Source organism: Phytophthora cinnamomi (assembly GCF_018691715.1).
Source record: "Phytophthora cinnamomi strain GKB4 chromosome Unknown Contig82, whole genome shotgun sequence".
NCBI classification, from domain to species: Eukaryota; Oomycota; class Peronosporomycetes; order Peronosporales; family Peronosporaceae; genus Phytophthora; species Phytophthora cinnamomi.
The window spans coordinates 212033-224274 of record NW_027151015.1 but is presented as its reverse complement, the minus strand read 5'-3'; the positions used below and the strand labels follow the sequence as shown (position 1 = coordinate 224274).

General features: G+C 56.6%; 4 protein-coding genes across 4 annotated transcripts; 1 reads left to right on the top strand and 3 right to left on the bottom strand.

Annotated features, from left to right (window-relative positions):
- Positions 1 to 831: 831 nt before the first annotated feature.
- Positions 832 to 1617, top strand: IUM83_19269 (uncharacterized protein; the record flags this gene model as incomplete). The annotated part of the gene is made up of 1 exon (XM_067944314.1): positions 832 to 1617. One exon carries the CDS (start codon positions 832 to 834, stop codon positions 1615 to 1617), a length of 786 nt encoding a protein of 261 aa, XP_067785145.1.
- Positions 1618 to 3419: 1802 nt separating this feature from the next.
- On the bottom strand, positions 3420 to 4865 carry IUM83_19268 (Acyltransferase family; the record flags this gene model as incomplete). Its single annotated transcript, XM_067944313.1, has 1 exon — positions 3420 to 4865. The coding sequence occupies one exon, from the start codon at positions 4863 to 4865 to the stop codon at positions 3420 to 3422; it is 1446 nt and encodes a 481-aa protein (XP_067785137.1).
- Positions 4866 to 5443: 578 nt separating this feature from the next.
- IUM83_19267 (Acyltransferase family) lies at positions 5444 to 6835 on the bottom strand (the record flags this gene model as incomplete). The annotated part of the gene is made up of 1 exon (XM_067944312.1): positions 5444 to 6835. The coding sequence occupies one exon, from the start codon at positions 6833 to 6835 to the stop codon at positions 5444 to 5446; it is 1392 nt and encodes a 463-aa protein (XP_067785121.1).
- A 1680-nt stretch (positions 6836 to 8515) lies between these two features.
- On the bottom strand, positions 8516 to 10144 carry IUM83_19266 (Ribosomal RNA-processing protein 8; the record flags this gene model as incomplete). Its single annotated transcript, XM_067944311.1, has 1 exon — positions 8516 to 10144. The coding sequence occupies one exon, from the start codon at positions 10142 to 10144 to the stop codon at positions 8516 to 8518; it is 1629 nt and encodes a 542-aa protein (XP_067785141.1).
- Positions 10145 to 12242: the final 2098 nt, after the last annotated feature.

Here is a 12242-nt window from a genome sequence, read left to right as displayed (position 1 = left end):
CGGGTGCCGCCCGGAAGGATCTGCCTCCAGCCGGCGGCTCGGTCCACGGACACCGGGCCCAGTCGTCATTGCAGGCGCAACCGCAGACGGCACACCGGAGTCTGGCTGCATTAACAACTATAGTCAAATTTAAGCGTAGATTCATACACGTAGGTTCCATTGCAGTGCCAGAAGAGTGTTCAGGCGTCCTGCTCGCCTCATGCCAAGCAAGTCAACAGCAGCACCTGCTTGGTCACCTGCTGCGCTTGACAATTGACGGCACAGCACTCGCCCGCGTCGGACCAGCGCGCTTCAACGGCAGGATTCATCCACATCCCGGAGCTGTGCGGCCGGCGCTTTGTCCGTCGCGCGTCGCACCCGTCGTCAACTGCCAGTCCACCTTCTCAGGCAGCGCCAACGTGATCGCCAAGCTCTTGCAGCTTCAGGCGTCGGCGGCCGTCACGTCGTAACTTCGCGTCGAGCCAAGTTGCCACACGCACACGTGGCGCCTGCAGATGGAGAGCGCGAACCAGCCTGTAAATCGCAAGCGCAGCGCGACGGAGCTCCACACCGAGAGCGCCACATGCGGGCTGATCCCATCTGTCTGTCCATTTCATCTCCTGCACCACGTCACAGATTTACTCGAAAGAGTGACACGGCACTCTTCTCATTGCAAACACGCGTACCAAAACGTTGGTACGCCTCGTAAAAACCGGTATCCGAACCGGTACACTCTCCCGCTTGAACGTCTTTTGGCGCCAAACGGAGCTTCCGGTTTGGCGCCTCCACATTCAAGCGCATTGCATGGCATTCCGACAGTCAACGAGCAGCCATCCACAGCCCCTAGACGCCATGCTGGACCACCTGCTGCCGCTCATCTACCGCGAGTTCGAGTACTTCGACGAGGCCAACAAGGAGAACCTGGGCTACGTCATCCGCCGGCGCGCACGGCCCGTATCTTCCGGCGCAAGGTCGCGCCAGACACCGCCGCGACCTCCACGACGCAGCAGCCTCAGCCCCAGCGCTCGCATCGAAGGCGGCGTGGCCCCCAGACGCAGCGTGAAGCGCCGACGAGACGCTGAAGACGAAGACGGAGCGCAGCAACCACGCGCCAAGAAGCAGCAGACGCAGACGCCCAAGACCCCAAGACGCAGCTTCAAGCGCAGACGAGAAGAGGAAGACGACGAGGCAATGCGACCGAGAGCCAAGAAGCAACACACGACGGAGACCACAGCGCAGAAGCAGGAACAGGAGGCTGCAACCAATCCAGAAGAAGAGGAGGAAGAGCAGAACCAGGAGGAGGTGACGTCTGCAGTTGATGCAGAGCAGGAGACGGAGTTTGTGACGCCCGTGAAGAAGCTGCAGGAGCCGACGATCTCCGCCAAGAAGGTGGGCAAGCAGAAGAAGACGTCGGGGAAGATGAAGAGGACCAAGACGCAGAGCAAGGTGGCGGCGAAGGAGAAGGAGAAGGAGAAGAAGAAGGTGGTGAAGGTGTCCAAGAGCGCGACGCCCAAGCGCATCCCGCTGCAGGACATCACGCATCTCTACGTGAACGAGCACGGACGCTCGTACGAGTACCAGCAGCGCGAACGTTTCGTGGCGGGACTCACGACGTCGGTCGCGATCCGATTTTTCTAGGTACTCGTGGAGGTTGGTACGTTGCTGAGTGGAAGGTGTGACTAATGTTTTTTTTTGTGTTGTGGTTGGTACTTGTGTTGCTGCGCTGCACAAGACCACAGCATGACGACACCAGTTATGTTTGCAGCTCGAACGAGTTCAGACTCTTCATTTCGTATTGCGTGTGCCCCGCAATTCTCCAAAGCGAGGCTTTAGACTAGCATCTTTAGCGCCATCGCCAGCGCTGATCCTCTCTCTTTCTATCCTTTCACACGGATTGATAGAGAGTCTTCGTTTTCAAGACCAAGACTTCAAGACCCAAGGTTCTCCTCAGCACACTTCTGCTTATATGCCTGGCTGATCGACCGTACAAGACAGGACCCTCGCGCTTGCATACGCCTCATTACGTGTATTTGCTCGCGCAGAGGCTTGGAAAATCACCTCTTCGCATTTCGAATCAAGGCGCTCTGTATGGTGAGATTGCATTCCGAAGTCCTCTCAGACACCATCACGCCTGCACGAGCTTCAAGACATAATCCCAGCGATTACATCACTTTCAAGCCACCGCAAGATCCAGCTCCCTACAATGGCACATCGTGCTGATGCTGCACCTCATCACGTGCGCAAAAGCATTCAAACCTTGTTTTGGGCTGCTATGTGGACGACGTTTTCAGCGGACCTGCCAGCGCTGCACCTCATTTCGTGTACGGTCGGTTTTGAGGCATCGGATGGATCTGGTTTGCAGTCGATCCCTGCTGCGTTGGTGGATGTGGCCAAGGCTGCACCTCATTACGTGCATGCATTTGGTTTCACACGTCCGTCGAACGGCAGAATCGACGCTCAAGTTTTCGGCTTCGATCGATTGCATCTCGTGCCTGAGCTGCACCTCATAACGTGCATGCTTGGGTGCAGGATCAGCTCTCGAGAGGACTGAAAGCTTGGCACGCAGACTTGGATTCAGACGAGTGCCTTGCTGATGCTGCACCTCATCACGTGCGCAAAAGCATTCAAACCTTGTGTTTGGCTGATATGTGGATGACGTTTTCAGCGGACCTGCCAGCGCTGCACCTCATTTTGTGTACGGTTGGGTTTGAGGCATCGGATGGATCTGGTTTGCAGTCGATCCCTGCTGCGTTGGCAGATGTGACCAAGGCTGCACCTCATTACGTGCATGCATTTAGTTTCACACGTCCGTCGAACGGCAGAATCGATGCTCAACTTTTCGGATTCACTGCTACGCCCCATTACGCGTATCCAGTGTTTCGGAGCTGCCAATGCTGGACCTGAACTCAAGCCGTCGAAGTACACTGGTGCTTTGGAGTGATCACCACCTCATTACGTGCGTGCTCTTCCGATGCACTGGTATGACGATACACAGTGCGAATATCCCGGCAGCGCCATAATCTCGTGCAAGAGCGCATACCACTCCGCAGCCAAGAAGATCCAAACGTCTTGGGTTTTGAAACCCGTCATCGCTGTCTACAGTAGTCAAGTAACGTGCCTTCCAAGCAAGTCAAGAACCTGGTCATGGAGAATTCCCCATCGCTGCATCAACATCAAGTTTCAGTCGAGTAAGTGTAGATAGCTAGCTGTTTTGAATCAGTGTTTCCTGTAAACTACTACAAATGCATTTCATTGATATCTTCTTACGCAGAGTTTCGATTTCGTTCTCGTGCTAACAACCTATATTGGACAAACGTAACTGACTCCATACCCGGAGAATGTGTATGAGCAGGCAAAGATGCATTGTACCGAACTATTTGCTTTAGTACAAGTTGAACCACAGCATACAGAGCGTGGAGAGTCTACCGTTATTTACCAACTCACGCTGCCGAGTCGTGCGGCTGTGCTTTGGCAGGTTTTGAGATACCTGTCAAGCCAAGCATCTCCATCCACTTGCCGGAGGCCTTCGCTTCCTGTGCCCACGCGAGACGCTGCGCCAGCATTTTCGACGGGTTGGCCCATTCGCCCCAGAAGACTGTCAAACCACCGGAGCCCTTCGTTTCCTGCTCCGTGAGCGCCTTGGTAATACGCTGCGCCAGCAACTGAGACGGATACTCGACCAAGTGATACGAAGCTGTGGCCAACGCGCACAGCAGTCCAAAGCGAGAGAACATTCTGCAGTAGTAGTTCGGCTGGGAGTTCACGGTCTTGTTGTACAGGACGAAGCTGTGCAACAGGTAGACGGAGAAGCTGATCTTTCCCCAGTACCGCAGGAAGCTCCACTCGAAAATCGACGACAGCGCCGAGGGCAGCAGCATCTCGCACACAAACACCGTCGTCAGGGACACACTGACGAACGGGAAGCCGGGCGTCTTGGGCGCCGTGTTCTTGTGGACCCAGATGAAGAAGAGGCCACGGAAGGCGATACTCAGGAACACAGCGAGCGCCGAGAACTCGATCGTGCGCAGAAGCAGCTTCGGAAGCAGGCGGAACTGGAAGCCGCTGGCCTTGATCCACGTGTCGAGCTTGACGAAGATGACAGCGGCCATGGAGCCGGCCAGGAACGTCGGGATGTGCGGACGCAGCAGCGAGTGGCTCGTACGGTAGTCGTTCCAGCCCTCATTGACCACCCAGTAGTAGGCCGGGATGAAGGGCACCCACCAAAACTTGCGCAGCATGAGCGTCCCCGCCACGAACACCGGGATGAAGAAGTAGTACGAGATCTCGAGCGGCAGCGTCCAGAAGACGAAGTAGCGGTACTCGAACTCGAAGGTGAGTGTCTTGTACAGGTCGAAGTGCTCGGGCTGCTTGATGAGGAAGTACTGCTTCTTGGCCTCGTCACTCATGGCCCAGAGCGCCACGCACGTGACCGCGAAGAGCGGGTACACTCGACAGAAGCGTTTGGAGAAGTAGTCGCAGAGTGCGAAGAACCATTTGCGCACGCCCGCGTCCTGGTTCACCATGCGGATGCTCTTCTTAGTGAAGAGCCACGTCAAGAGGAAGGACGACAGCACGAAGAACGAGTCCACCGCGACGGCGCCAAGGTTCAGGTCCTGCATGTACTCGTGCGAGTGCTGCGTGACCACGAGCATGGCCGCGAGACCGCGTACGCCGTCCAGGAACAACACCTTGGTGGGCGGTGCAGCTGCGACCGCTGCCTTCTTGGCCTTCACGGGCTTTTTGTCCTTGTCCTTGTCCTGCTCGTCGGTCAGCAGCGGCTGGTCCTCGGGCGCCGACTGCACGTGCACGGCCACGTCTTCGGTCGGGGTATTGGTGGTGGTGCCATTGCTGTTGGGCGCGGCGTCAGGTCCGTGTGAGCGCAGCATGGCGAGGTAAGTGTGAAGTGGTTATTGACCAAGTGGGTGGTTCACTATCTGTTGTGACGTTGGTGAGTTTCGGCGCCGTGGGACGAATGCCAAGTGTCGAGCAGCGCTTTGCTGTTCGGACAATCGCCTCATGCATCATGGGATCGGGGCCCAATACTAAGCACAAGTGCTTACCTCGACCAGACGATGTCTCCCGTGGTCATCTGCTGGTGTATCTGTGGTTCGGGCTCGGCGGCGTTCTTGCTAGATCCTTCCTGATCAGGTTTTGCTGATGGGCACTGGACGTTCGCCGCAATGGACGCCGCAAAGTACAATTGCTTTCACCCGAGCAGGGATGACAGCGCAACACTCATTGCCGCGGCAGCTTGATTCACTTCGACGTGGAAGCTTCCCGTGCCCCATACGACGATTAGTCGATTTCGACGCAAGTCCCTCGTAATGCGGGTGCTCGTAAAGGTACCACACCGGCTGAGCTGGTCCGGCTCGCAGGTGAGCGTCACCGCTGCAACGAGTTTGGAATGGTATATGTACACATCTACACGTTGACTTACTACAGATACGCACTCGTTCGCCCTCACCTACGCAGTCGACTCGTGGGGCTTGCTTTGCACCAGCGACATGGAGCTGCTTCGGATCTTGAGCACGGTCTTCATGACGCCCGAGGACTTGGCTTCTTGCGCCCAAGCCAGTCGGTTCGCTAGTACGCGCGCCGGGTTGGTCCAGCCACCCAGACAGGCCGCTGCTCCGCCCGATCCCTTCTTTTCCTGCTCGGCTAATGCCTTGGTGATTCGCTGCGAAAGCAACTGCGACGGGTACTCGACCAAGTGGTACGAGATCGTCGACAGCAGCAGGATCAAGCCGAAGCGGGAAAACACCTTGTCGTACCAGTTCGGCTGCGAGCCGATCACGTACGCGTACAGCACGAAGCTGTGGAGCAAGTACACCGAGAAGCTGATCTTGCCCCAGTAACGCAGCACGCTCCACTCGAAGATTCCGGATACGCAAGACGGCAGGATCATCTCGATCACGAAGAGCATCGTCAGCGGCACGCTGATGAACGAGAACCCCTTTTCGTTCGGGGCCGGGTTCTTGTGCACCCAGTGGAAGAACAGGCCGTGGAAAGTGATACTCAGGAACACGGCAATCGTGATGTACTCAACAACTCGGATCGCGAACACATGCCACTTGCGGAATTCAAAGCCCGTCGTTTTGATCCAAGTGTCGAGCTTGACAAAAATAACGGCGGCCATGGAGCCAGCGACGAACGTCGGGAAGTGTGGACGCAGCTCCATGTGACTCGTCCGGAATTGGTACCAGCCTTCGTTGATGATCCAGTAGTACGCCGGGAAGAACGGGACAAACCAGAAGCGACGCAGCGCGAGCACACCGAGCACGAACACTGGGATGAAGAAGTAGTACGTAATCTCGAGCGGCAGCGTCCAGAACACAAAGTACCGGTAGTCGAACTCGAAGGTCAGCACCTTGTACAGGTCAAAGCTCTCGGGTTTCTCGATCAGGTAGTACCGCTTCTTGGCATCGGCGGGCAGCATCCAGATCACGACGCTCGTGAGCGCGAACAGCGGGTACACTCGACAGAAGCGCTTGGAGAAGTAGTCAGCCAGCGTGAACGCCCACTTGCGGAAGCTCGCGCGCTGGGCCAAGAGCCGGATGCTCTTCTTCATGAAGAGCCACGTCAAGAGGAAGGACGAGAGCACGAAGAAGGCGTCCACGGCGATGGCGCCCAGGTCGATGTCGGCCATGTACTCCTTCGAGTGCGACGTGCAGACCATGAGCGCCGCGAGTCCGCGCACGCCGTCCAGGAACAGAACCTTCGTGAGTGCAGGTGCTGTGTGGGCTGTACTGGATTGTTCCATGCTCGACTTCTTGTCCTTCCTGTTGCTGTCGTCGTCGTCGTGCACTACCAGCGGCTGCGCCTCGACAGCATGGTGGATGTTCAGAGCCATGTCCATTGCGGGGACGTCGGAGTCCGAAGGTTTGGTATTACGCAGCATTTTTGCCTGCCGTGTCCGAGGGAATTGCGACAGTGGTGGCCTCTTTGGCTACTGGAGCTGCAGTCCACGGCGTGGACTCCGTCCACTCGACTAACGGATCTCGTCCAGCATGGCGGATCCCGACATATCTTGGCTGACTTGATTGGGGTCACGTACGTCACTATTCATGTCACTAATCAGGGGATTGACCAATCACAAGGTCGAACCTGTGGATCGTCCATTTGAAAGTGAGGGCAAGTGGACACCTTGGGCTAGGCGCCGGCAAGCGTATGGGCTGGGAGCAATGGCGCAGGCGATCTTTTCCTCTCTTCTCGCTGCTCGCAGTGTATGCCGCTACTCTACCGATCAAACTGCCGGTATCCAATTGTTGTGGGCACGAAGAGTGTTGCAAGTGTGGAGAGCGTTGAGCGATCAATACGCTTGCAGCACCAGTAAATAATCCAAATTAAAAAAATAAGTGGTGTCTCCTTCTCTATGCGCTTACGCCGCACACTACTGAAAGGGGGTGGACAAGGAAATTAATCTGCAGACGAAGTTCTTTCGCGCAGCCGCTTACCGGTATCAGGGGATGACTGCCCAGATAATTTGAAGATCAGCCCCCGGCCTAGGCTAGAGCTATTATTTCTCTGAAGACCGCACTCTTCTGACCCGCCAACTCAGATCAGAAGTCGAGGATGCCTTTTTCAACTTCACCCGGATGACCCAGCTTGGTCGATTTATTGTTTTCTGTTGTCACGTTCTCAGCGTCAACGTCTCCAGTTGTCACCGTAGTAACCTTGGTCTCCAGTACCAGCTTCCATGCATGATAGTTTTGTATACAATTCTGCTTTTTGAGAAGTCTAGATGCAAATGTAAGGATAGCTACAGTCTTTACAAGATCCGCCAGGTTTTGATTCGCGATTGTACAGGCCGGCGCCATGCTGGAGCTGGGGTTTTGAATTCGAGTGCGTTTTGAAGAATGTGTATCTTACGTCATACGATGCAGCTCAGTTGGAGGGTGACTAGCACGGAAGCCATGCATGAAGCGATCGCTCCCTACAGCCCTTGTCACGAGCGTGTTGGTCGTGACGGCAGGATAACTTCAACATGAGGACAACTTCAAATTGGAGCATACAGTGGCCAAGATCAAAGTGTTAATGCAAGGATTTGCTCACTCTTTTCGAATGCGCTATAGCTGCACTCTTTGCGAGATCTACCAGATTGTGATTCGCGGTAGTACAGGCCAGCGTCATACTGAAGGTGCTCCACGAATTCAACCAGTGAAGGGTGTAGGGTGTTGAGGTTAGTAGTATTTACGTACAATCGATCGAAAAGGGAACGGAATACAGGGTTCGTATGAGCAGGCTCCAATGGCATTGGAGCCACGAAGAAGAGCATAGTGTATTCATCACCCAAATCTCTTCACTCGCACAACCTGCAGCAGAATCAATACCGCCTCTCTGAATTCGCGATGCTTACGGTTGATTGAACGGATCCGCCGCCAGACACACATGTTGCATCAGCTTTAGTAGTTTTTATATTAGTATATCTTTACGGTCAAAAGGCGACCCGTGCACACCTGGAACGAACCGAGTGCGTCAAAACTAGCACCTCCGACGTGATGGTCGAGTCTAGCGAGTGGCAGCCAACCCTCCAGTTCTAAATGGCACGGCCACGGGAGTTACCAGCACGGCCACCATTGCCGGCGCGCACAGCGGCGGTGGGCGCACTGCTCACGATCGCACCAGGCCGGCTCTGCGCGATAGCGCCTGGGATCTGACCGCCCGCCGCCGACATGTTCTTGACAGGCGATGCGTTCTTCACGGGCGACGCGTTCTTCACCGATGCAGCGTTTTTCACCGGAGCGGCGTTCTTCACGGGCGATGCATTCTTCACCTGTGCTGCTGTCTTTTCAGGAACTGCGCCCTTCACCTGGGTCTTGGTCTTCGGAGCCACCGCGTCCTTCTTGATCTGAACGTTGGCGGCCGTCTTCACGGCCACAGGCGCCGGAGGCGGGACTTGCGCCCACTTCTCGACTTCCATGGGCAGGTGTTTCTTCACGGCCTGGATCTGAGCCTTGCCACCAGCGGCCGCGCCGTTCTTCTTCGCAGGCTGAGCGACCTGCTTCGGCTGCGGCTTCACAGCATTCTCGGTCGAGTTCGAGTTCGAGTTCGAGCGAGGACGGATGTTCTTCGCCTGCAGTGCAGGTCTGTCCTTGCTGGCCTCCCACACCGCCGAGCCGCCGGCCTGCTGCAGCTGCGCGCGGATCGCGTCGTACAGGTGCTGGCCGCCGAGCTGTTGCATGGCCTCCTGGAACCTGTCCGACTGCGCCTGCCTGGCCATCTGCCTCAGCAGGTTCTGGTTCGTCGTGGCCCAGCCGTCCGCGTCGGCGGCCGCCGCACCAAAGGCTGCTTGCAGACCCTTGGTCGTGGGCGTCAGTACGAGGCGCGCGTGGCCGTCGTAGCTCAGGATCTCGCGCAGAAGCTGGCACGCCGCGCGCTTCTCGGGCGCGAGGCCCAGCACCAGCCGCAGCACGAAGCTCATGCCCACCATCTGCGGCACGTGCTGCTTAGAGCGCAGACCGCTCGTGCCGAAGCGCGCACCGATGACGTTGTCCATCTCGCCGAGGCTGTCGCGCCGGGCCAGCTCCTTCTCGCCGTACTTGGTGAGCGCGGCGGACACGATGAGCAGTACGAGCAGCGCCTGCTGGGTCTCCTGGATCTCCTGGATGCACGCGAGTGCCTTGGGGTTCACGGCACCGCGCACCCACTGGTCTACCTGCTCGCGCTTGGCGTTGGCCTTGGCGTTGATGGTGCGCGCCGTGGCCTCGTCATTGGCGACGAAGAAGTTGTGGAACTTCTGGAACCGCTCGAAGTCCGTCTTGCGGATCTGGCGCGCGCGCCGCACGCTGTCCGCAGTTACATCGGTCAGCGCGAACGGCGTGGCGTTCTTGGCGTTCTGGACGCTCGTGTCCGCGTTGGGATTGGAGGGCTTGGCGGCATTGGGTGTCGTGTTCTTGACGCTGATGTTCGCGTTCTTGCCGGCAGCGCCGTCGGTCTTGTTGGCGTTGGGCTTCCCCTTGCCGCCCGACGCCACCTCACGCGTCGGTGCTGCAGCCACGGTGGCTGCGGCCTTGGGCGCCTGTGTTGCCGCAGCCGTGGCCTTGGTGCTGGCCGGCTTTACCTGTGCGTTTGTAGGGGCGGTGGGAGCAGCGGCGGCAGGGGTAGTCACGTTCTTGCCGTTGTTCTTGGCGTTGTTGGCCTTCTGTCGCGATGAAGCGTTCGTCATTCTCGAGGTGCTCGGGGAGCGCGGCGGCTCTCGAAAGCTTGGTTGCGTTGCTTGTTGGCTGGGTGGTCGATTTCAAAGTGAGTGAGCTCGAGAACAACAACAGATCACACGGGTATACGAGCAGAGTTGGAGAGCTCGACCCGATTCTCGGCTCGGACTGGAACCGCACTAGAGTGAGCGTTTCACGCACGAATCATGGCAGGCCGGGCCGGGCCGACAAGAGTGACGTGCTTCTCGACAGACTAAGGTGGCGAAGCGAAGCAGAGTGAGGCCCAGATGGGAGTGAGATCAGCTCAAGCAGGCAGCCCTATTTTCGTCTCTAGGTTGGGATGACGTTTGGAGCCTGTGTTAGAACCAGTGTGAGAGCTGGAGTGCTGGATTCGAGTGCGTTTAGAAGAGTGTATACCTTACGCCATGCGATGTGGCTCATTTGGAGAGTGACTAGCAGGGAAGGGCTTCCCTAAGCCATACATTGAGCGATCGCTCCCTATAGCCCTTTTCACGAGTGTTTTGGTCGTGACCGCAGAACAACTTCAATTTGAGGATAACTTCAACTTGAGAGAACTTCAACTTGAGGCATACAATTACCAAGATCAAAGTGAATGCAAGGATAGCTAGCAGCTATTAGCTACACTCTTTGCAAGATCCGCCAGATTGTTATTTTTAGGCTGTCTTGCATGTTTGCCTTTTGCTCTAGTCATTCTGGGGTCTTGTCCTCTCTTCTCAACGTTACCCTTGGTTTATCTTTTTTGATCCGAGACCTTTCCAACCTGTCTTCGTTACCATCCGCCAACCTCCGTTCTGTGGCATAGCATGTTTTTCACGAAATGTACCGCGTAGTCGGCGACCGCCCATCGAAGTCATCGTCCCACGCGGTCCATCATCTATCTCCCCGACACCCAAAAGTTTTGTGCCAAAGCCACAACGACTCGTGCCGGCGCTCGAAAAGGACTACCTTGGACTGCTTCTGCTACTGAGAATGACATGGTCGAAACAATCGTGGAGTGGGTCCACCGTGAACTACGCGAGCGACACCAAGGTGGACAGCCGCGTGACCAGACGCAGGCGGATCACCTGTCGTGATCTTCGATCGGATCGCACTCGGGTGGGACTACGAAGCCGATCCAGATGCCAAGGACGGCGCCAGACGCGTCTTGGTCCACGATGTCTCGTCCAGGATTCACGCAGAAATCATCTCGCCATTCCTTCGACGGATCGTAGTTGCCGCGGAAGGCAACAACACCAACCCGATGTCCACGTTGCTCGACGCACCATATCGCACGCTGAAGTTCGGGCGCTATCGGTTCGAGCCGAACTGGTCGCTGAGGCCCATTGGTCCCGAGCGAGATGCCTTCCCGACTCTAGTACTGGAGGTTGCCTACTCGGAGGTGTCAGAGCACCTACGTCAGAAGCTCCACCGCTATATGCAATGTCCGGGGATCCAGGTGGCCATCGGTATCAAGATCCCGTACACAGACGAAGCTAGCAACCAGCGCGTCTACGTTGTCCAGCGTGACGCCACTGACCAATTCGTGGAGCAGCAGACCGACTTCGGCCCGGGTGTGCAGCTGCCGCCTGAGCCGCTGTCCTTCCCTCTCTGGAAGCTCTACCATGGCGGGACATGCCCGCCGCTCTCACCGGCCAAGAAAACCGCCTTGTCATCATTGACCTTCCGTGGCTGAGCGACTTCGTCGAGGCCATACGCTAAGCCACGGCGGAGCAAGCTGAGCGCCGCGTCAACGCTTCATCTTGGTTCAAGACCATCGATCTCCTCAACAGAGATCGATGTTGACATCGCTGTCGTGAGTTGACTTTCTCGTGCGCGTAGGTGGTTGCGTATTCCGACCACACTAGGTAGAAGGACAGTATCCTGATAGGGACCCTAGCTAGCCTCAGCTGCACCTGCAACCTTGATTTTCTACGTAGTATTACAATACATCGTGCAATTTTGAAAGTACTTCAGCCTAGCGCCTAGCAATGATAGTACAGGCATACTGGAGGTGCTCCTCGAATTCAGCCAGTTAAGGGTGTAGGGTGTTGAGGTTAGTACAATCGATCGAAAAGGGAACGGAATACAGGGTTCGTAGGAACAGTCTCC